The sequence below is a fragment of the Dufourea novaeangliae genome, unplaced genomic scaffold (genome assembly GCF_001272555.1).
Source record: "Dufourea novaeangliae isolate 0120121106 unplaced genomic scaffold, ASM127255v1 scaffold193, whole genome shotgun sequence".
In the NCBI taxonomy this organism is placed as follows: Eukaryota; Metazoa; Arthropoda; class Insecta; order Hymenoptera; family Halictidae; genus Dufourea; species Dufourea novaeangliae.
The window spans coordinates 17,164-43,087 of NW_015374074.1; the positions used below are offsets into that span (position 1 = coordinate 17,164).

At 38.0% G+C, this 25,924-nt stretch overlaps 1 protein-coding gene across 1 annotated transcript; it reads left to right on the plus strand.

Moving 5' to 3' along the window:
- Positions 1-772: 772 nt before the first annotated feature.
- LOC107190483 (cytochrome P450 6a2-like) lies at positions 773-23,863 on the plus strand. The gene is made up of 6 exons (XM_015579292.1): positions 773-802; positions 3,434-3,811; positions 10,027-10,549; positions 14,538-14,759; positions 16,258-16,509; positions 23,700-23,863. The coding sequence occupies exons 2-6, from the start codon at positions 3,476-3,478 to the stop codon at positions 23,861-23,863; spliced, it is 1,497 nt and encodes a 498-aa protein (XP_015434778.1). The 5' UTR covers positions 773-802; positions 3,434-3,475.
- Positions 23,864-25,924: the final 2,061 nt, after the last annotated feature.

A 25,924-nucleotide genomic window follows, 5' to 3' on the forward strand; every position in this document is an offset into this window, starting at 1 on the left:
ATTACCATCGACTTTTATTAAACATTTTTTTATTTCTCTGTATGTGTTTTATTCGATTCATTACGATGGATGTGATATAGTGGCTGGTTCTCATATGCAAACTTAATTAACACATTGTATCTGTAAAATATGTGAAGCCTACATCCATCTTAAAAAAAAATTTGGACAAACGCATTCCCAGTTAAAGGAAAGCTCTAATCGCAAACGAAAGAGAGCCAGCTTCTTATTGAGTGACACGGTAATAGCCGTTTTATTGTACTTTTCAGACATACAGAGACATTTTCATAAATGCCTGTATCGTTAATTTATCGCTTTCTGTGGTTGTTAATTAACATTTTTCACCTTCCTGTTTTAGATATGATAAATTTACTTACTTTTATCTACACAATGGCCTTCGAAGTTTTGCATTTCATACATTCGTTGACAAGTCATGATAATCTAAAATCTCTACCTTCCAATTTATCGCTCTACGCACCTTCCTCTTCGCATACTTTTTTTATATAGATTTTCCATCGTATTACCTTTAATTAGTCCCACTTTCCTAATTCCGTGAAACGTAAAGAATATTGACCCCTTAATATTTTAGGTGCTGGAAGAATCCTAAATTTAACTACTTCCTATTACCCTCCTGTGTGAATCAATGTATGGATTACAAGGCAAAAAATTTTCATGCAGATTTTACACAATCAGTTTCAAGGAGATAAGGAAATAGTGGATGTCATAAAAGCATGTACAACACGTTTCAGTAAGTGGAACAATTCGAGGGTGTACACTTTGACATGAGTAACGTTACAGCAACCAGGTAACACAAATTAGAAAATTATTCCAGATCTAACTGAGTTAATAATTACAGAAATGTTATTTCTTGTATAATTGTTGTACAATTTGTCATAATTAGAGAGTGTTTAGTAACTGTGTAATTTACAATAATGTTCTAACTTTCGGAGAAGTCGAGCACGGTGTTAATAAGAAAATAGAGCGGAAGCTTGACTAATGTGTCTTCTGCCAACAATGAAATTCTTGCGGTCTTGAAAACATACAGGATGCTAATAAAAATGTGGGACATTCATAGGGTGTAGTTTAGATGACAAATTAACACATTTAAGAATAACAAAATTGCGTTAGAGGCTTCGATTCCAAGTTTTTAATTGTTGAAAATATGGGCCAAATACGTGTGAAATACGTCGGGCGCAATGGGTTAATGAGTTATATTACTCGAACAGCCGATTCTCAACTGATACACGGTGACTTCATCGGTGACATAGTGAAACTAGTGGGTGAGTTAACCCCCTATTATGTAAAAAATTAAAAAGTCATAGCTGTGCTAGTTTTTCATAGTTCTTTGGATTACGAAGAAAGAAACAAAGCCAGAAAAGTAGATCTACCAAATGAACAATATTAAAAATTTCTGCTGTGTATCATTTTGTACCGGATTGTACCAGGTTGTACCAATGTGATATCACCCGGGAAATGTTTGACATCACCCTAGTTTTAATTGAAAAGAAATTAGAATATTGGGAAAATATGCTTAACAAGACGAAATAGAGATTTGTGAGTCTCACTGGGTAGATTGCGTTCAAGGAAAAAAGTAAAATCTTATACATCACATTATAGTTATCAGTTGCACGTGAAAGAAAAGGTTTATTTTAAACCTTTAACGTATATACATAAGTACGGGTTTAAAACAAACAGCTTTTGAGAACTGTAAAGTCTTGGTCAAACATTTACTAGTTTTATGGTACACACAGACAATACAGACATACGGTTTAGTTCAGGGATGCACAGACTTGTTAAGATCAAGGGCCACATAAATTCACTGTGACTTATGGGATGGGCAGCAAAAAAAATACATGAAAGTTATTTATCATATGTTATTTATTTTGTTTATGTTTATTATATATTATTACAAAGAAAGATAATAAAAAGTAAATAAATAATTTAATTTGATGCGTGACAATGCATTGATTTAACAATTGTGTTAATATTTGGTTCGATTTTTGTAGTAGCCAAGCGCAAAATTTTCATTAGTCAAGCGGTTCCAATTTTCCGATTTGTTAATATTCATGACTGAAAAAGTTTGTTCACAGATATATGTTGACCCACCGAGGCTTGCGCATTTTAATGCATTATCTATCAACGATTTATAATGGTTTTATATCGATATACAACGATAGAAATTTAATAAACTCTCTTTATTAAATTCATTTCGCAGGTTCTCATCGTTTTGCATGTCGATGAGTTCAAGCTGTATTGACTCAGGCGCATTTTCGAGCAAAATGGCAATAGGGTAGCGAAATAAATCTAGCAACGGTTTTATTTTTTGAAAATCTGAAAAACGATCCTTGAAGGCTGATATGAAATTATCAATCTTTTTAACATATACAGTCTTCAAGTTGGCATTGAACTTTTCTGGAATTTTCTAGTAATTAGGAAAATGGACGTAATTCTCTGACTTTAATTGGGTTTGAAATAGATTTAACTTGCATTGAAAGGATAAAATGTGGCCGTAAAGTTGAGTAATCAATAGAATTTTGCCAGCTACTTTGTTGTACGCATGTTGCAATCTGTAAAAATCACCTATCGTGTGACTTGTTAAAAGTTAAAATAACACATGGTGTGGCGGGCTGCCAACGAATCAACGGAGGGCCGCATACGGCCCACGGGCCGCGGTCTGTGCATCCCTGGTTTAGATGAATGTGGACAAAAAAAAAAAAAACGGAAGAGGTTCGCATTTTCATGGTAAATGTCATTAAGGGCAATGAAAATGTTGCCGAAATGACAAATACCGAAAAAAATTACGATTCCACGTACGAGTCTAAATCCGAAGAACATGAATTAGAGTCATACGAAACGTTTTTAACGATGAAGTTATATTCACATGGTGGAGTTTAGCTTACATTGTAAACAACAAGCTGAAAATAACAAAAATGGTGCATATATAAATCCATATTATAGCCCGCAAATAGCTAAAAGTATTAATATTTCACCACCACCTTTTCCCGTAATTTAGCAAATTACACGCTACTTCCAGTGCCGTCGAATCAGAAATGAACGATGCAATACAATCTAGAGAAACGATTTTTTTTCAGAAATGGGGCTATCTTCGTAATTGGTTTGTCCAATTTTGTTCGAACGCAGTTTCTAATTTTAGAAAACTCTCACCGGTACAACGCGGTACAGAATGATTACAAAATAGTGCTGCGATGTTTTTTAAATTTTTGAATGAAATGTGGGGGCCAACTTCACCCATTTTTTTAACCTGCTCCTTGTGAATGAATAGTTATTTATTCGTTATTTTTATTGAAATAAACCTTTATTCGAATTACGCCCAACACTATTCTCAGTCAATTCAATAATGCAATTCTCAATATTGGTAACAAAATCAAATATACTATTATTTTAAATAAAGTAATTATCTTTTATGTAATCGTAGATCAATATTTCCTACCGGCAACTAACAAAAGACGAAAAAACAATGGCGAGTTACTTCGAAATCCTATGCGCCGCAGTGGTTCTATTCCTTGTCTTCTATTACTATTGTGTCTCCACTTATGATTTCTGGAAAAAGCGCGGTGTGTCTGGACCAAAGCCCCTGCCGTTTTTTGGTAACGCTAAGGACCTCGTGTTTGAAAGAATATCATTGGCAAAATTCGTGCAGAGCACTTATGAAACATACAAGCATTTACCAATGATTGGAATATACATGTGCAGAGAGCCTCTTCTCTTTCTGAATGATCCAGACCTTATAAAAGATGTCTTAATCCGGGACTTCAACAAATTTGCTGATCGAGGACTTAACGTTCACGAAAGGGTATTTATACGAACATGTATATGTGAATATTTCATATTTTTATAGGATATCGTGACAAAATTTGTTCACTCTAAATTTTTAGTTTCGTCCCTTGTTTTTTGTCCTTCATCTGAGATTGATGTCAATCTATTTAAAACAGTGAAACACAAATTAATTTGCGGAAAGTCGTCAGATTTATTTGACAATAGTATTTAACAAACTTTGCATTGTATTGCAACATTAAGGAAAATTTATCACAGAATTGTGACTGAAGTAATGATAATGAAGACGCGTGAATAGAAATTGCATAAGATTTGTTATACTTAATTGTGGTTTAAAAAATGTGTGACAAAGCATGCGAGACACTGTCGCTTATTGTTATTACTACTAAATATACATGAATATAGAACTATTGTACTCATATAAAAGAGTTCAGAGTATTGTCCGTTAGCTTCGTTGAAAGCAGGAAAATTTAATGGCCTAAGAGAAAACATCATACCAGTGAAAATATAGATGCATGAATGATGATGTGAAATATGAAGTATAACTTCTACACAGACTGACTCAAAGCAAAATATGTATGTTAGTTTTTTCCCATGTAAAATTACGAAGGTGGGTTGAAAAGTTTCGTCTCTACGTAAATAACAAGTTCGGAACTGAAGACACTTAAGTAATCGGTTAGCGGATGTAGCTAAAGCTGGTAATACATTCAGCTATAAATGGTAACACTATATTATCATTTTTCTACAAAATCGCCACCAACGTCGATACATTTTTGACAACATTTAAGGAGGGAGACTCCTTTGGGGCAAACTCCGAATCGATCGAAGTGCTGATGTAAGCAATCGGGCGCTAGCGGAAACACAGAATCGATATTTGAGACGGCTTAATAATACAACATCTAACGACAGTACCCACAGATAAATTTTGTTCCCCGTTACCATCAAGTTGGGTTTGTGTATTTGCTACGCGAAGACAGTGTTGCCGGACAGTATCGATGTTTCTGACGCTGTTGGCTTATGTGCCGCATGTAATTCTGCCCGTGAGGAGAACAATGGAATACCTACGGCCTATAGCCTACAGCTCGTGGCGAGATTTAGATTCTCGCCGAACGTAGGAAAAGAATGGCGCGACCGAAAGAGGTTCGATAATGAAGCAATATTACGTACTAATGTGTGCAACGATAAACCTGTTCTACTCGTACTTGTAATGATGTTTATTTTTTTAATCAATGGAATTACATATGAGATACTTGACATGGCATTCCCGAGAAACAATAGTTATTTATCATTTATTGACATAATTAATGCAGGTATTGTATATGTACTTACACATATATTTCATAGAAAGGACGCAAAAAGAACACAATTAATCGCATAGAATCTCTCAATTTTTTCAATCGTCTCCCAGCGGGGATAGATTTTGAACTAACAACCAATTGCTGCCGCATGCGTACTTAGCGAATCATCTTCGTTGCGCAATTTGGATAGTGCAATATTAATCACATCGATACGCGGTCTTTTAAACTTTTCTGTCTGCTTCAGCCCACCGTCGGCTAAAGGACGAGAAGCGCACGTGCTGACATTGTCGCTTGACTGTACCTTCGAATAGCTTTGGCCAGATGGAATAAACGCGCTGCTGAGCGCCGAACGAGAGGCCGAGGGCTGAACGTCAAAGACCAGCGACCGACGATCGAAATACAATGTAAACAGATAAGAAATGAAACGCATGAATGAAAATTTAATCTCTTATAGTTTTCAGTATACATTCATTAAAGTGTCAGGAATGAACTGAGGAGATTCTGCCGGTGGAAATGAGTCCAAATACATCATTCGGAGTATTTTCAATAATATATCATTTTTATCCGATTACGTATGAGTAACATTGTTCAATTCCGCTCGAATTTGGACTCATTTTTATCGGGAGTATATTTTCAGTTCATTCGTGACACTTTCATGAATGTATACTGAAAACTATAAGAGATTAAATTTTCATTCATGCGTTTGATTTCTTATCTGTTTACATTGTATTTCGATCGTCGGTCGCTGGTCTTTCACGTTCAGCCCTCGACCTCTCGTTCGGCGCTCAGCAGCGCGTTTATTCCATCTGGCCAAAGCTATTCGAAGGTACAGTCAACCGACAATGTCAGCACGTGCGCTTCCCGTTCTTTAGCCGACGGTGGGCTGAAGCAGACAAAAAAGTTTAAAAGGCCTCGTATCGATGTGATTCATATTGCACTATCCAAAATTCTATGCTGCTTATTCATTCACGGTATATTACAGTCTAGGTGCGGGCGCAGCGAAAATGATACGCTAAGTACGCATGTGGCAGCAATTAGGTGTTAGTTCAAAATCTATCCCCGCTGGGCGACGAATGAAAAAATTGAGAGATTGTATGTGTTACGTCCCGCGATGCGGTCGTTACTCTACTTATAATTTCGGGTTTTGGCTCTTTTAAGGTGCTAAAGCACGCCCTGTCTAAACTTACCGGTGAAGTACGCGGTTTGTAAAAGGAATGGGAGGAATACGAAATAACTCTCGTTTATGATAATAACAAAGATATATTCTAACAATTACATAAAATAAAAGATACAAATATTTCTTAACATACCAATGGTGATGAAGATGAATGATAGGTTCGTGTCGGTTTTAGTCTGTTCTATTGGGATTTCGGGTCCTTGAAAGGGCGGAAGACTCTGGCGCTCGGAGCCGTGATACAGGGTTTAGGCACTGCGGGATACGTTGTCGCCGTCTTGAACGTTGCACTTCGCGGTCCGGTGTCTTATAAAACTCGTCTGTAGGCCGCGCGTAATCGCGAGGTCGCATTGTACCAGGAAGAGATATCGTCGTGAAACCCGAAACTGAACAGCTGAGTGACCATTATCGCTCAGCTCGCTGTCGCGTGTAAGAGATTAGTGCGGCGCGCGATTGTCGAAGAGCGGACGAACAAGCCGTTGAAGGTTACGAGCCGAAACTGTCACGGAGTAAACACGAGCCGAAAACCGAGAGTGCCGGAAAAACAAGAAGAGCTGCCCCGGTTCTGAGCAATCCTTTTATAAGTTCTTTCCCCCTACCTTTTTGTTAGAAAACATGCATGATACGGGGTAGCAACAGGCTATGATTCACGATGGTCGCCGAAGCGGAGTTTTAGAATCGCTTTCGTTTCCGTCAGCGTCTCGACGAAAGACGACCACGCCCACTGTTTCCACGTGTCGCTGCATCGTCGGTTTTTGCTCGTTGTTCGTGTTTGAAATCAATATGATAAAAATGTGCAATGAAAAGAGGTTTTGAGAATACAGGATATAACATATGCGATTAATTGTGTTCTTTTTGCGTCCTCTCTATGAAATATATGTGTATGTACATATACAACACCTGCATTAATTATGTCAATAAATGATAAATAACTATTATTTCTCGGGAATGCCATTTCAAGTATTTCGTATGTAATTTCATTAATGAAATAAAATTAGCATCATTGCAAGTAAGGATAGAAAAGGTTTATCGTTGCATACATTAGTACGTAAGTATTGTTTCATTCTCGAATCTCTTTCAGTCGCACCATTCTGTTCCTACGTTCGGCGAGAATCGAAATCTCGCCACGAGCCGTCGGTATTCCATCGTTCTCCTGGTGGGCAGAATTGTCAAAAATCAACACTGTCGGGCAACAATGCCTTCGCGTAGCAGATACACAAACCCAACTTTATGGTAACGGGGAAGACAATTTATTTGTAGGCACGGCCGTTAGATGTCGTATTACAGTAGACATTTGTGGGGAGCAGGGTTACCATTTTCCCCTAGCGAGTGAAGCGGTGGTTACGTGATGTGAGAGGGAGGAGAGCGAAGAAGGGGCACTGAGGGAGTGCGTAGACAGACTGCCATCGACCGCCTTCGGCGTTGTATCGTACCTGTTCTTAGTGCATTAAATGTTTTTATTTCTTGTTACACTCGTGTACCTTTATTCCCTCATCGGGGTACAAAAGGAGTGTGGTAATTGGGAACTAGATTCTATGGAGTCAGAGGGGTTCAAAATCCAACACATTCGTTTCCCGCACTAGTCGGGACTGTAGCGGGCCAGAATTCCAGGAACCGTGCATGAAGCAGACGCCAGTTACCCGAGCGCTTTCCCCACCACTCGGTCGTTCAGTCGTACGACACAGCTACATCTAGGGTGGGCTGGATATGCGCACTTTACGGTTACATTAATTATCTCCGTTATTTTTAGAGATATCAGAAAAGTTCATTCACAGAAGTTATTCAGAGGGCTATTACTTAGCAGTAACAAGTTTTTCGTAGGTGGACTATCTTCTAAGTTTTCAAAGTTAATTATGTTATTTTTATTAATGATATTGAAATATTATGGAATAAAATACTTTAATTACATAAATCGATTCTTCCAAACATTCTGCGTGATAAAGTATTAAGGTATTATGTGAAAAAGGTAATAATTCGTGACATACTTCAGTGGCAAATGTCTGGCTTAGTTAGCATCTTTTACCCATTACGTGTGATGCCCGAGACAAGAAGCAATCAAATTGCCACCAATATTCATTGCACCAATAAAAACATTATCAAAACAGTATTATATAAACTGCGCTTTCCGTGATGAGATATGCGAGTTAAACGCGACACCGTATGTGTTGCAGCCTGGGCGTGCTGGGCGACAGAGTAGGGTACGCGCGCGTGTGTGAGAAATACGTGTGAGCAAGGGGCGTGGCTTTCGTACAGATAACGGTGGCGCGGAAACGAATATCTACTGTATCAAGCCGTCCCAATTATCGATAATGTGTTTTCGCTAGCGTCCGATTGTTTACATCAGCGCTTCCATCGATTCGGAGTTGGCCCCGAAGGAGTCACCCCCCCTTAACAAGTTTCGGATGCCGTTCGGTTATTGGTTTATCACACGGGTTTCCCTCTTTTTATTATTTAAGCTAATGTATCCATTTTCTCACTGCATTGATATGGATACATGTATCACCATTTACAGTCATTATATTACAAAATATCGATAACAGTACATTATTTGAATAACACATCCGAAATCTCCGCTACTTTGGTTAACAATATACAAGCAGATATATGATGTTTATAAGTCTCAAATTGTATGTGGTGACATGAGCGTAGCCAGGTTATCAGTCAGGGCGGCAAGGGGGGAGGGGGCAAAAATATTGACACGACGACTGCCACAATGAAAAAAGCTGTACGTAACTATGGTCTGTTTTTCGAAAGATGATGCCTGGGAGGTTGGCCTGCCTCGGCGCGTGGCCTGGCGGAAATCCAACGCGAGCTGCGTATTTCGTGCGACGTTGCACGGTCTCAATGCCACTGTGTGTCTCTTTCCATCCTCCGGCACTTCGGCACGCGAGCCTCTCGCTCAGACGCTCGGTAAACCAACTTCCTTCTTTACCCTGCGATTTCCACGTGTAGCGTTTAATAACCTACATGTTAATTTAATCTCCTTTTAATATATTGCTCAATATTTGGGTACAATACATTCTTTTAAAAGAAATAAACTTTTTCTTATTCATGTATTTTAACTTTTGACGTGTGAAAACGTTCTGCGTCTTGTCAACATTCTCCGCCATTTCCAGACAATGGATGATTGACGGCCACGTGCCGAACGCAGTCCCCACTCCTTGAGATTGTAGGTAGATCCTTCTCGAGAGGTTTGTAATACGTGTGATACAGACAGACAACCGTAGGCGAGGACTCGCGTCGACGGTCGGACGTCGTTAGCCAAGACGCGAGGAGTGAGAGAGACACAAGACCGTAGGTGTCTCGCGATCGCGGCAACACCGCGAAAACTCGGGCCTACCTCCCAGGCATCATCTTGCGAAAAACAGACCATAGACACACTTTATTTTGTGTTTAAAGTCATAAATCGTTGAAAATGTATGCGTTTTAGCAATAGAGGCTGTTGGTCGTGTTTCAAATTATACTGCAATATTAAATATCACGTGAAAATTTTGTAACTGTGGGAAGGGTGAGGGGGCAAATGTCCAATTTTTTTTCTTGTAGGGTGGGGCAAAAGTCACTTTTTTCCGTCCAGGGCGGGGCAAGTGCCCCCCGTCCTACCCCTTGCCCCCTGGCTACGCCCTTGTATGATGAAGGGAAGATGTTAGACAATAGCAAAAATGCGACGTAGGAAAGAAAAATTGTCAACCTAGCTCTAAAATATAACAGTCTTCATGATCACACGATGAGTTGAAAAACAATCTTTTTGTACAATTTTCACAGACGGAACCATTATCGCCAAATCTCTTTTTTTTGGAGTCGGAAAGATGGCGACCGCTGCGAAAGCAATTCTCACCGATGTTTAGCTCAAAAAAACTGAAAGATATGTTCCCCATCATGTTGAGATGTTCGGTTCATTTAGAAAAATATTTGGATAAACTTTCAAAGAAAGTGCCTGTGGACATTCGAGATGTGGCTGCGAAATACACGACCAATGTGATTGGTAACTGTGCATTTGGGATTGATATGAACGCGATGGAGGAACAGGAAAGCGAATTTTATCGAATAGCCAAACAATTCATTGCTCCGTCCAGGGAAAATAGTTTACGATTAATAGTTCGACGGTTCAGTCCCAAGTTGTACGACTTACTCGGATACATAGTACCAGACAGGATATTTGCTCCCTTTTTCACGAAGCTCGTCATGGATACCATACAATACAGGAAGGAGCACGATTTCTTCAGACCCGATTTTATCAATACACTAATAGAATTGCGAAAACATCCGGAACAGTTAGAAAACATTGGTAAGCAAGTTGGCAGTATTCGAATTTCGTTCATAATATTCTGTACGCTAGAGAAATGTTTGATATGTCACATTTTTACTTTGATTCTGAATTATTATTTCATTTTGATATGAAATAATGTAACTCTACATGTGTTCAGGATTGGCTGGGCTGCGGCATGATGTCATGCGCGCCAAAAAGCCAGCTTCGTCGCGGCGAGCACGTACAGCGCGTTCCGCCGCGAAGTTAGATAACACCTGTCAACATGATTTTTGTCCCAAAGAACAATTATACTGATTCTTATACATTCTTCTGTGCTGAATACGAATCCGTAAACAGTTTTCTGTCATCACCATTAGTTTACGAGAAATTTGATTTTTAAGAAAATGCAAATTTTCAACTTTGAACATTTCCTGTGTTCAAACATTAATAACTATTCAATTGCTTGATGCGTCAAATTATTCTGCAAACTCTCGCGAATAAAATGGTATACGTTGTTATCGCATTATCAGCATTTAAACATGTTTGAACAACGGTCAAAGGGAAATGTACACCCGAAATGCACCAATTTTTACAGAAGTTTTTCAATTTATTTCAAAAAGTAAGGGTTCAGGATATAATCTGACTGCGTCAGCAGATACAGTAAATATTTTTCTTTCGGAAAGTATTAACAGAAATGACAAGACACGTTTTGTGTTCAATACAAGAGCGAAATACTTTAGTAAAATCTGCGACGCTGGCAGTGGTACTCAAAGGCGACATTCGAGCGACAGTCGAACGCATGCGCTTGCCGCCTTTGAGTACCGGGGAGCACCGCTGTCTTCAATAGGTTACTGCTACTTTAATATGAACCGCATCACCCTACCGATAGGCTTATTTTACGGAAAAGAGTCTAACGAATACGGTTTTTATATTTCTAATAATTTCCGAGATATTTGACGGAATACTAACAAAAAGTACGTATGAAATATTTTCATGAGAACTACAATTTCACAGAGTTGTAATAAAATTGGCGATTGTCAATCCTGTTGTGAGTTCACGGTTGCTACGAGGCCGAAGAAATTGAGCCATAAATAACCGAAAAGTCCGCTCCGGCCTCTACAAAGGTGGTCGGACAGGGCCAAGCAGTGTCAACTCACACGTGTCGGTGAAATGTTTTCCCTGCTCCTCGAGGAAAACAATGTACATTGTACTTTCTAACTCGAAGCAACGGGTACGTTGGTGGTCCTCATTATTTCGAACATTTTGAAGCCGATGCACGTGATGTCTGTTTTCTATCTCGAAGCAGTAGGTACCCTGGCAATAAATTAACGGGCTACGCGTTTTAGTAAAACTGCGCGACGGTTCTTTCCTTGCACTTCTGCAAAGCACGTGTTATCCTAGAACCGTGGTTTCTTTTTACCTAAATCTTGACGTGGTGGGAGTCAACTCACAATGTAACGATGGGAAAGTACTTGGAGGTGTAGGAACTCCTTCGGAAAATTCTGTCAGTCTCGTAGCAATCGAGCCAGAGATATGTTCGGTCCACTCGAACATTTTAGTATCTTCTGGTGGTACGCGCGATGTGCTGGAATTGCGTAGGAACAACAGGTTCGATGTAAAGTAAATTAAGTGATCGTGTCAGGTGATTTGTGTTGGTGGTCGTGAAGTAAAGTGAATTATTCGATGGATTAACCTGGCGGCACTTGCGACTCTTAACGTCGGCTGGTGTCGCATACCTGCGATCACGTGTGGCATAGATTCTACTCTGCCATAAACCATTTCGTCCGTCGATGCCCAAGCTCGATACACTGACCTACTGACATAGGTTAGCACGCTGCAGGTGAATTTCCGTAAGGGTGAATTCTATTCAGTTTATTAGTCATTATTATTTTCTTAATTTAACGCAAGTTATGACTTTTTCCTGGCGATAATTTTGCAAGTTTCTGTACCTACAATTTTCTTCGGGCTTTTCGAAGAGATTTATTCATTATCAGTGACATTGTTGTCCGTTATTAAACTACGGATTTTTATCTCAATAACGAACTACGATCACTTCTCGTTCATTTTCTGTTACATTACCTTTTCGTTAATACGTTATTTGAAAAAGGAATTTACAAATTCCTAAGCCTCGCTCTTCAAATAATTATTAGTTTCCATTCTGTTTAAAAAAGTGACGGTGCATTCGTCTTTTTACGTTACACATAATTTTCCTACATTTACGTTTCATTAATTAATCTGTTTAAATAACAGCAGATGATAAAAAGTATGATTTTATTTATTACGTCTTTTTTATTTGCTATTATACGCAGTTTCCTGCGATGCATGCTGACCTACTTGTTTGGAGCTTCGTAGTACAAGCGTAGCGCGTAGCCACCGCTAGCACGGGAATTCAGCTGACAAACACGCGCTCTGATTGGTCGCGGTTTTTCGTTAATATCTCGGTAACGAAGCCTCAGATTACATTGTTGCTAAGGAAAAAGTTGTTCCAATTCACCCCCCGAGTGCCCGATTTCCGGGTCGAAAGACATTTTTGGGACACTGTATATGTCTAGGTCGACGTAATCGGTCATTTTACCTACCAATACTACTGAAGTACGATACTGAATATTTTTTACTAAAAAACAAACGATGGCTAATATTTCGTGGGGGTTTGTCGGAAGTGTTCTTAGCAACATATATCAAGGTTAAGATTATCGAGCTACATCCCCTAAACGTAACTTTTGCTCATAATAAAGGGACTAATGGCGCCATCTACAGAAAGTTATTCAGTCTACACACTAATTACAGTAAATCCTCGATATGTGTGAGCCGGCTTCTCCACGTTACGTTTGAAGTCATCATCCCCACCACTGGGGAACGGGGCCGTGGAACCAGTCAAGCGTATATTTTTTACCCGACGCGCCGCGACGGCTTCCCTTTCACAAACCGACGGCTAAACGAGGGGAACAAATGCAATGATGAAACTTTTTGTTTTTGGTTCTCTGTTAGCGAAAATTTTTCGAACCTATTCGTTCGTATACTTATTTTTCTGATTAAAATGATACCAAACACAATATAATTTGGTCCATATTTATCAGAAGCGATAATGAACGAATATGAACTATTAACACTTTCCACATGAGTAAACATGATTCAAATTATTTCGTATTTGATATCATTGTAATCAGAAAAATCTCACTAATATACTAGCAAAAGTTTCAACGTGCAGTAGCGTTGTATCACCGATATCCGGGAATGTAATCTTTTCTTGATCTCCCCTCGTTCAGCTGTCACGTCAACTCGTCGAAAAAAGTACTCTTTCTTCTCACCGACTGGCACGACGTACTCGACGGACAAAGCGGGGAAATGTATACAAGATATGTATATCTACGACGCTTCGTCGAAGCAATTAAACGTCAGCGAATGCTTAGAGTGCTGCCGCCGAATGAAATTAGCTGGATCACCTCCAGTCTTACGTATTTTTATTATTGGCCAAAACGGTACACACACAATCGGACTGTGTGACGAAGAGAACGAACAAAATACATCGAGATCGAGTAATATAACGCGAACCGCTGCGATTACAACGTAACCATTGGCCCGTGGGAGCGTCGTAGGCGAGCTCACGAACTCAAATCGAGTAGAAAGAGATGCTTTCTCTTTCTGTTTTTCACTCGCGTGTCCTTTTCTATGTTGGAACACTACAAAGGCAAGTTGCCGAGGCTCGAGCTTCGAGCAAAAAACAGATTGACGAGGTGCTGACAACTGTTCGCCTACAGCGTGAATGAGACTCCGCGAACCAAGGCATTCACACTTATCGAGACATGACTGTATTAGGTAACCGATTAAGCTTGTATATGCATTTTTTTTACTATAAAATGAAATTCCAATACCGCATGAACTTATTTGGTTACTTGATGCATTTCAAATAATTTCTGAATACCGAAAACTGATTTTTATTAACATAATTGAAAATTGGGTAATGTTTTATTGACAGCAATGTAAGTAGAAGTGTAATTGGTAATTAATATGTAATTATAATTTTCAGAGTTAACAGATACCTTCTTAACCGCCCAACTTTTCATCTTTTTCGTGGCCGGGTTTCATACATCAGCAACAACTATGAGTAATGCTCTTTATGAGTTAGCTCTACATCACGACTTACAAAATAAGTTACGTGCAGAAATTACAGAATATTATGATAAATCCGACGGTGAATTGCAGTATGAGACCATAAATGAGATGAAATACTTGGATAAAGTAATCAAAGGTAGATATAAATTGACTGTATGCAATAATGTGCAAGATATTTTTGAATTGTTAGTAGCAGTTTAAGTGATAGAATAATGAAGAGTTACACTGTCCAACAAATTTTGACTTCGGTTTTGTTTTACAATATCCACTGCGTGATGCTTGTCAGAATTGTGGTACGGTTTACCCCCACTCTTTTCTAAATATAGCTCACTGTCTCTCGAACGGCCAGCGCACACGGCAGGACTGGGATATGCTTGCGTGTGCTAGCACGGTGGACGTAAAGTGGGGGTAGCCGATACGTCATAGTGGGAGACGATGGTACGTCGGAGTGGGAGAGTGGTGGGGGTAAACAGTACCACGATTCTGGCATCACTGCCGGCGAGTAATGGCCGCGTGGCGGCAAAATGCCACGCACACGTTCCTAACGGATATTTTCTCGATCTGTCCGAATACAAACCTGTTCCGATATTTTTTCTGGTTGGTTTCTTCTTCAGAAATGTATGTCGAATCCGATACTGTGTAGCGAATCCCTGCTAGATAACAGGACTGGAAACAGTAGGTACGCGTCCCTATCCTCAAGAACTGCAGGTTTAATTTTTCGAATACGGTAATTGGTATGTAGCACGGGGCGATGGGGACTTAATACCGTCCAGTATTAATGAAATGCTGTACGCAGAAATTTTAAATATTAATTCATATATTACTTTTGTAGTTTGACATTCAAGGTATATACACAAATTGTTCCATGATTTCTGTCGTACGACACTGGTAGAAAGAGCAGAAGAATGTCCTTTATACCATTGAATAGACCGAACCTTTTTAGGTATTATACCTTAAGTCCTGTACCTAACGCGTCAGTTTACTGTTAGAAATCGTAGTTGAAACGTTGTGCTATGACGACTCTCACAAAACGTATACGCCTGAAAAAAGTCGGGCTATAGAATAGTCTAAAGTAAATTATTCAAAGTAAATTATATACTTCAATAAGACGCGTACTGCCCTAGATACTTCAAATTACAATCTCACGTTAGCGGATCCATCGGCTGCACCTGTACAATTTTGAAGTGAATAGGATTGAATCCAGAGGATTTATATAGTTCCCAAACGAGTAGGGGTTTCGTTAGAATTAGCATATAAGGAGATCTTCAGCAATCATGACTTGTCATGCTCTTGTTGCCGGCTGCAAACCAGTTGGTCAAAACTATGCCCTCCTCTGTTACTTCAAGATTAATAGATAGAGTTCTAGGACTTTGTCCGTTTCCAGACACGATGCCGAAAATTACTGAAATCATCAATTATTCTCTGTACGTTATATAATTCATTAAAATTCGCAATTCGGTACGTAATTTGATCAAATAAGTGTGAAGGCTTTGCGCTAATAAGTTTATGAATAGTATATGTATATTAATACCAACTTTGTATTGATACAATAATTACGTGATATTTTGTATTAATACAACTAGTAATACAACTAGTAACCTTGTTACATAAATGAATTTCTCTCCTTCTTGTAGAAACCCTAAGAATGTACCCAGCAGGACCAGACATAAGGAGAAAAGCAACCTCGTCTTACACCTTTGACTCTATGAAAGTTACGATACCAAAATCGATGTCTGTAATCATTCCGTTATTCGCTATCCATCGCGATGCTAACATGTATCCGAATCCTGATCAATTTGATCCTGAAAGATTTAGTGAAGAAGCTATAGCGGCTCGACATCCCATGTCTTACTTGGCTTTTGGCGAGGGACCACGGAATTGCATTGGTATGTTCATGAATTTTATCTAATTTTACGTGATACTGATCAGTACTGTTCCGGACCCAGTTCCTGATCATTTAAGAGTACCTGTCACGTTTCTTTTTTATTAATGTATATATAAAAAAATTAAATAAATACCAAATAATATTATTATTCGAATAAATATATGCTTTGTCTTCAATTTGGTGTTAAAAAAAGTGTATAACTAGTAATACTGAAATTATAATTTAATTTTTAAAGGAAGATATCTAGAGGGAGCAATTTCTGATCATGTAAATAATGTCCTATCTCATTCTGAACTATCAAATTCTGACGTATAAATTTAAAAATTGTTAATAATTATTTAGTCATTTTTTGGGAAAAACTTTCATTATAATGAACTTATTATATTATGTATACTGTATGGTAAGTAGGGACATGCCAAACTGATTAAGAAGTGGGTTCTGATCAGGAACAGGGTGCGTAACGATATTCGAAAAGTTGTCGGTCAACCGCTATTAGAAAATTTAATATGATCAACATTGTATGTTGCGCTGGTTAGAAGCTACAATGGTACTAGAGTTCCCAAATTTTTTTCTATACTGCATTCTTTTTTTGTTTTTTTTTTCTATTATAATTTAGTAAACAGTATTGTATTGATGAAAAAATTGCAGACACAGTTTCTGTATAAATTGAAACTGAGTCATAGCAAAAGCATATGAAATAAATTCTAGTTCAAATCGTGCGGAAAGTAGGTGACTTTTATGATTTTTTCTAGAAAAAGTATTCAATCTAAGGTAATGGAAGTTGTTGTACTTTATTGTATTACAAATGTACAGTAAACAAAAATCTTTTATTTAACTTTTATTGTTGTAAAAGTTTAAGTCGTGGACTATCGTCACGAAAACTCCAGACAGGTTCATTTAAAATTAAAGAACGAAGAAAATTCTTTAGTTTTGAATGGATGACTGTCGTCTAAAGCACTTTCATTGTTAAAAACCAATTAGACGACAATTGCCACATGTTTAAGCGTAAGAGTACCGAAAAATGGGTCTTTCGCACAAAAGTGTCCGTACAAAAATGCAGTGTTTGGAAATTCATAATAATGGTTAGGGCAGAAGCGGATCTAATTAGGAGTAGAATTCCGTTTGATTTTTTAGAATTTGTCAGAAATTGCATTTTTGACAGCAGCAACAGTGCGCAAAAAATGCGTTTCGAGAAGAATGTAATTCAAATTCTCGACGGCTGTAACCTGCGTTCCGACTTTTGGTTACGTATCTACCTGTAAAATCCATATCGTTAGGAATTTTGTTCTGAGATTTTATTTGGTAATTCTTAAATTGTTGTTGGATGAAGATATGCAAACATAAGTTTTTCGATTTTTTGAAAATTTTTACCGGAAAGTGCCCTTAAAATTCTCTAATCAAGAAGCAAGTAAGATGCAAGATTTCAAGAATTGATATATTCTCAAACCATGATTCATTATAAGAATAGAATACAGTAGTCTAACTTTGATGCCACTGAACACATTGCCACATGAGTCACTTCCCCTTCACAGGTACTTTCGCGCACAAAAAATTCGCTCTCCCACCATGTTGCATACGCCGGCGCACCAGTACGATCCAGCTTTTGCGCAGGCGCTGGCGCCGAGGCTATCACGACAGAACCTAGCATGGAAGGAGCTCTAAACTCATTGCCATTTTACTCTCCTACAGCCATGAAAATAGCATTATAGTTAGAGTCTACTGTATATCCTTTCACACCACGTTGAGATGAAATAAAAATGATTGTTTCACAGGCACAAGGTGTATAAAAATTATTAACTCTGGATCGGTGAAGATCTGTTTAAGAAATGGACCGCAAAATCGATCTTGATCTTGAAAATCAAGGTCAAAGGGTCAACAATTTTTTTTTCTATTGCATCGTGTAGGAACGAAAGTCTCAAGGGAACCATGATTCTCAAGTTAACCGTTCACATTAAAAAGCGATGTTAAAGTTTCGATGATTTTTAAACACACCTTATACACGGTGTTCGACAACTAGTGGGAAAAAATTTAAGGGGTGATTCTTTGAGGCAAAATAAGACGAAAATCAAGAATAACGAAATTGCGAAAAATGCTTCGTTTGTTAGTTATAAGAGTTTAAAAATTGACCGAAATCATGGCAATCCGCGCGCACGGAGTGTCAGCGGATCACGGCTCAACAGGGGCGTACAGTCACTTTAAAGACTCAACGACGTGCAGGAACAGTCGGTAGAACAGCTGTTTACTTACCTCGTAGAAGATGTCGATAACTTGTGCCCGCGGTATTTGAGTCGAATCCATTTGTATCGCATTAACTCTGATTACTCGATAAAATTCGCAAGAAATGTAAATATCTTCTTACGAATATTATCGAGTAGAGAGGGTTAATGCCCCCTCTAGTTGTCACGTATCACAATTGTCCTGTCCACGAGTATCCATGAAATTAATCCGCACACGCACGTACACCACAGAAGTCCGCGAAAAATGTCCACACACACTGAGCCATTGTCCCGTCCGCGAAAAATGTCCATACACACTGCGCGATTGTCCCGACCGCGAAAAATGTTCACACACTGCGCGATTAAGTAGACCCGCGAGCTGTTCCTCCGTTGGGTTTAACACTCTATAGGTTACACAAAACTAACACTCAAAATAATTAATTTAAAACTATTTAACACTAACTTTTATACTAATTTTTAACACGATATAATTAATAAAACCTACAATATTTAATAATACCTGCAATAATGAATAAAACCTACAATATTTATTAAAACCTGCAATAATGAATAAAATCTACAATATTTAATAAAACTTGCAATAATTAATCAAATCTACAATACTTAATAAAACCTACAATAATTAATAAGACTTACAATAATTAATTTGCACTATTTATAACGACGACATACGCGACACTACTAAATAATCACTACGTAATCGCTAAATAAACTAAAACTTAGTTTTCCGAAGATGAACTCTATTTGCTCGTAGAATGCAAAGGGCACCGTTCGGAAAGGACGACTGATATTGTTGAACTGATCCTCCCTCGTTAGGATCGATGTGGCGTAATAGGTCGATCCCCACTCTTTCATGGTCAATACTTTTTGGGAAGGAAAAACTGCATGGGAAAGTGTCTTGGAGGTCGCGTTTCTTTTCGTATATTCTTAGAGCAACATCTGTATTTTTTTCTCATACACCACTCGGGGCCTCGAGGCTACTTGGCCACGATGCCGAGGGAGCGCGCGTCTGGACATTATAAAACTGCCTCTTGTCTTCTGCAGGACGACCACCCGCCGATTTCCTGTAACGTCTTACTGCCATCGACGAAGACCTTGCCTATTGTGTTTTCGGCCGTCCCTCTAGACATTAACTTGTAAAAAGAACTTTCAACCTCGAATTCCAATTCCATGTTAGAAATGGTTCATATTACACCGAATGTATGTGTTTAACAATTTTATTTATTTTAGTTTCTTAGTTTCTTCATGCATCGTAATGAAGGTGCGGCAAATTTCATCTTAGTTTCATTCTAATATCATTATACGTTTTGTATGATCCATGTTAATTGCATATTATTTTTTTGCGGAAACAAGAACCTCAAACACTTGGAGTAAGATCGAAGTGGTAATAAAATGTGCAATGCACATAAAACATACAGTAAGTCAATATTTAATATTTCAGGAATAAAGATATTATCCTATCGAGCGAAGCTTCGAACGATAAGCAATTAACGCATGCACTCGTTTAAAAACATCGTTCGGCACCCCGCGACGGAGGACAAGCTCGTCCACACAGTCACCCCCTAAATGTAAAGTCATTCAGGTATGAATGACACCAGCCGCTTACGGTCGACCGACGAAGGCGGCTTGCTACCTGAGACGGAGCGCGCCGCTGTTTATTCCTGAAATATTGAATATGGACTTACTGTATGTTTTATGTGCATTGCACATTTTATTACCACTTCGATCTTACTCCAAGTGTTTGAGGTTCTTGTTTCCGCAAAAAAATAATATGCAATTAACATGGATCATACAAAACGTATAATGATATTAGAATGAAACTAAGATGAAATTTGCCGCACCTTCATTACGATGCATGAAGAAACTAAGAAACTAAAATAAATAAAATTGTTAAACACATACATTCGGTGTAATATGAACCATTTCTAACATGGAATTGGAATTCGAGGTTGAAAGTTCTTTTTACAAGTTAATGTCTAGAGGGACGGCCGAAAACACAATAGGCAAGGTCTTCGTCGATGGCAGTAAGACGTTACAGGAAATCGGCGGGTGGTCGTCCTGCAGAAGACAAGAGGCAGTTTTATAATGTCCAGACGCGCGCTCCCTCGGCATCGTGGCCAAGTAGCCTCGAGGCCCCGAGTGGTGTATGAGAAAAAAATACAGATGTTGCTCTAAGAATATACGAAAAGAAACGCGACCTCCAAGACACTTTCCCATGCAGTTTTTCCTTCCCAAAAAGTATTGACCATGAAAGAGTGGGGATCGACCTATTACGCCACATCGATCCTAACGAGGGAGGATCAGTTCAACAATATCAGTCGTCCTTTCCGAACGGTGCCCTTTGCATTCTACGAGCAAATAGAGTTCATCTTCGGAAAACTAAGTTTTAGTTTATTTAGCGATTACGTAGTGATTATTTAGTAGTGTCGCGTATGTCGTCGTTATAAATAGTGCAAATTAATTATTGTAAGTCTTATTAATTATTGTAGGTTTTATTAAGTATTGTAGATTTGATTAATTATTGCAAGTTTTATTAAATATTGTAGATTTTATTCATTATTGCAGGTTTTAATAAATATTGTAGGTTTTATTCATTATTGCAGGTATTATTAAATATTGTAGGTTTTATTAATTATATCGTGTTAAAAATTAGTATAAAAGTTAGTGTTAAATAGTTTTAAATTAATTATTTTGAGTGTTAGTTTTGTGTAACCTATAGAGTGTTAAACCCAACGGAGGAACAGCTCGCGGGTCTACTTAATCGCGCAGTGTGTGAACATTTTTCGTGGTCGGGACAATCGCGCAGTGTGTATGGACATTTTTCGCGGACGGGACAATGGCTCAGTGTGTGTGGACATTTTTCGCGGACTTCTGTGGTGTACGTGCGTGTGCGGATTAATTTCATGGATACTCGTGGACAGGACGTAGAAAGAGATGTAAGAACTTAGATGTAAGAAGGTATTTACATTTCTTGCGAATTTTTTCGAGTAATCAGAGTTAATGCGATACAAATGGATTCGACTCAAATACCGCGGGCACAAGTTATCGACATCTTCTACGAGGTAAGTAAACAGCTGTTCTACCGACTGTTCCTGCACGTCGTTGAGTCTTTAAAGTGACTGTACGCCCCTGTTGAGCCGTGATCCGCTGACACTCCGTGCGCGCGGATTGCCATGATTTCGGTCAATTTTTAAACTCTTATAACTAACAAACGAAGCATTTTTCGCAATTTCGTTATTCTTGATTTTCGTCTTATTTTGCCTCAAAGAATCACCCCTTAAATTTTTTCCCACTAGTTGTCGAACACCCTGTATATAATGTTCTTATACTTTTCAATGAAATATAGACTAAATAACGTGTTATCGTCGAAACAACCGAAAAAATTAAAGTTTAACTGAGGAAATATATCATTATTCAGTGAGGAATAATCGAAAAACACTGCAAAAGACGTTCCATATCGTTGTGATTTTCAGCGACAAGGTCATTTAGTAAGCAAGGATTAATATTACGTCATCTTATTAAACATCAAGAAGCAGAGCGACTGTGCATCTATCGGCGTAAAAAGAGCGGGTTATCGCTTTCGTTCATGATTATCCACTAAAGGACTTAGATGGAATAATTCAGAGTAGGAATCAATCGTATGACTCCGATGAAATGACCAAGTCGCTCGACAAAGTTTTTGCTGTTGGATACATCAAAATGTTAACACGTTTTTTCAGCAATTTTTCGAGTAACAGCATCTTAAATCAACAAAATGCGAAGATTTGCATTTACAGAAATCTTCATACTTGTTCTCAACTTATGGGCAGGAATCATTTGTTAATTAATATCATCAACAAGTGCAACATATTTGCAATTTCTACGGACTTGCTTCTTGAATGAATTACGTCAAGTTATATCACGCCACAGACGTCACTCCATTTACTTCATGCATGATGGTGCTCCTCTTCATGAAATGTTTGGAACGCGACGGATAATATGCAGACCTGCTCCACTTTTGTGGCCTTCTCGTTTTCCAGATTTGAAACCACTCGACTTATTTCTGTGGAGCGCAATAAACGAAATCTTATGAAAAATTTTATGACTATTAGATGTTTTCACACATTACATATGTCTATGTTTTAGACCTACTATATTATATTTTTGACATACACATACTTAATTTCTTCGGTTTCTGGTTCTTCGTCGAATCCATTAAACAGCACCGTTTCGACGTATTAATCTCAACAGTCGTGCTTGTGCACCAGCCTCGATGTTGCCACCATTTTGGTCCATGCAGTTTCTCAATATCATTTCCATATGTCTTTTCAATTTTTGGCCAATGTTCGGTATTGATGGGAAGTGTTCAAAATCTTGTTCAATACTATGTTTTAATTGTTGCACAGTTCGAAGCTCTTGGCTTGAAAAGAAAAAGATTCTTTTTACTGCTCCCCAAAGAAAGAAGTCCAGTGGTGTCATATCTGGAGAACGAGGAGGCCACAAATGTGGAGCATGACTGCCTCCTATCCATCGCGTTTCAAACATTTCATCCAAAAATTGGCGAACCGGTCGGCCATAATGAGGAGGAGCATTTTGATTCGATCCATAGAAACGGAAATTGTATACGGTAAATCATGACATAAATGCTTACCGGCAAGAATCGTTTCTTCATTTCCTCCTTGCTTAAAAATAAATGTAATTTAACCAATTTATGGTTATTTATTCGGAAAACTAATAATTAGTAATAAAAATATCTGTTACTTCTATTCTCAGCACTGATTTTAATATTAAATATTTTTACTTGATAAATCATTTTATTTTCTATTAATGCCTGTCATATGGAGTATATAAGGTGTATGAGAACTGTGGGCTAACTTCATGTATAAATCAAGCAGAAAAAAGTTGCATCAGAACTGTTGAACGCGGATAAAATTTCCTTTAAAACTTGGTTATTAACTGATAATTTTTGTTTCAGCTCTACGTTTTGGATATCTACTAACCAAACTTGGCCTAATTAAAGTACTTCGAAATCACAAAGTGGATGTATGCGAAAAGACAATGATTCCATACGAATTTGAACCTAAATCATTTACATTGACCCCAAAGGGTGAGATATACTTGATGATCTCAAAAATTTGAAATTACTTTAAATTCATGAAATTCATGGCAGTATTTCTTTAAATTAAAATTCTGACGGTGGTGGTCATAGATTTCACTGATTTTTGTTTATAAATCGTGCAACTATAATATTGAGCGTATTATTCTATGAATACAAATACTGCCATCGTGTTCAAATGTTAGACGTGAACATTAAAATGTAGTAAATTTAAAATGTAAACATAATAAGTTTCGTGAGGACGCTACTATTGCAGATCAGCAGAGTAGCTTTCTTGTGGTACCAGACGAGATGGTAACTGTTCAAAAAATAACGCCGAGCGATAGAGACACTGCGAGTTAGTGAGAGCGCAAAACTCGGCAGTCCGTTTCAGTTTAGCGGTTACAACAAAAGTGTCAGACTAGAGTATAAAAATAAAAGTTAGTATAATTATCATTTTCTCTAATGAAAATTTGTTTAATGAATGTGTCAGTAGTAACAGATTGCATTGTGCGTATGACGATCGCGGGAAAGCGCCTCTCGTGTTGCTATTCGTACTGCGGCCTCACTGTCTCTGACGTATGCGCATGTTTTACACTTACTTCTATTTTACGTTCTTTTTCTTAGTTTACATTGTAATTGTATGTGGATTAATAAATAATATGTGTGTTGACTTTTAGTACGTTTCGTGTTTGTCCCACCACGATCTCCAACAGAATAGATGAAAGTGTCTTGATAAAAATGGGTCCAAACACGAGACAAAGTGGACTATTTTCAGTTATACAGATTGGGGAATTTAAACGAGGACACCTAAATATCGTCGAAGTTGCGGTCGTATGAAAATCGCCTTCGTACAAAGTATCGTTACTTTAAGGGCCATATGTTAGGATAGCAATAATTTGTTTCCAAGATTTCTTTATGATATTTTAACACAGTACTGTCAGATCTCCCGTTTACCTTTTAAATACCAGGAGGTATTTAAAATTGTGAATTTGCATATACTTCCGTATTCTTCTTATAACAGTCAGGTGTCCATTCAATTCTGTGCTTTACGGTATACAGTGTCATCGCGACACATTATTTCGGAAGACCGTATGAAATAATTCTATAATCGCGTTACAATATGACAAATTACAGCTGCTTGAGTGGCGGTTATGGTAAGATTCATATAGTATTGGCGCAAAACCTTTTTTGAGGGATGTATATGAAATAACCGTATAATTATCATTACCTCCTTATATATATGAAACATTTCCTAAAAAAAAATTAACGAATTTTAACAACCAATTTTTTTATTTTCCTGAATGTGTTCTATTCCCTTGATTTTGATTGATCTGATACAGTGGCTCGGTCATCACATGAAAACTGAATTAACATATTAATCCCGCGTTGCGGATGTAACTTTATTATAAATTTTCGGATCCTGGCTCTGTTAACCCTCGAAAGGCGGACGTTTTTGTTGATCAACCAGACCGCGGTAATTGGTTCCAGTTAAGTTCTCTACTCATCTGTTTTATTGACGTATTTTAAGACGAATTTCTTCAAAATACTAGTCTTTTTATAGAATACTATTACATATAACTGTACGCTTCAATTAGTTCTTTCAAACTAGAATGGTCGATGAAATTTCTCATATTTTGGATCCAAACGTACCCAGACATCCCCATCTAAGGGTTAAGATGTTAAAGCACGCCCTGTCTAGACTTACCTGATTCTGCTTATATTGGGAACGAAGCAGGTAAGATAAGTACATCGCTCTGAAGTTCGGTTGAAAATAAACGATATATTCTAAACAAGACATATTATACAGAAACACCTTAACATACCAGTGATGATGAAGATGAATTATTTTGCTTTCGTATTTCGGCTCGGTTGGGATTCCAGTTCTCGGAGTGGCGGAAGACTCACGGGCGTTTGCGGCTCGCTAAACAGGGTCGCTGCACCCGCGGAATACGTGGTTATACTGGTCACAATGTCAGACTTTACGCTTCACTTGACCGGAGTTTTACAAGGATTATCTGGGACCAGGAATAGGATTTAACCACACTTTTTTATTTGATAGAATACATTTATTATATATATACAGTGGATGTAAAAAGTATTCG

Coding starts and splice junctions, on each gene's coding strand:
- LOC107190483 (XM_015579292.1), top strand. CDS start 3,476: ATGGCGAGTTACTTCGAAATCCTATGCGCCGCAGTGGTTCTATTCCTT. Junction 3,812..10,026: donor GACTTAACGTTCACGAAAGG/GTATTTATACGA, acceptor CAATTTTCACAG/ACGGAACCATTATCGCCAAA. Junction 16,510..23,699: donor GGGACCACGGAATTGCATTG/GTATGTTCATGA, acceptor TTTTTGTTTCAG/CTCTACGTTTTGGATATCTA.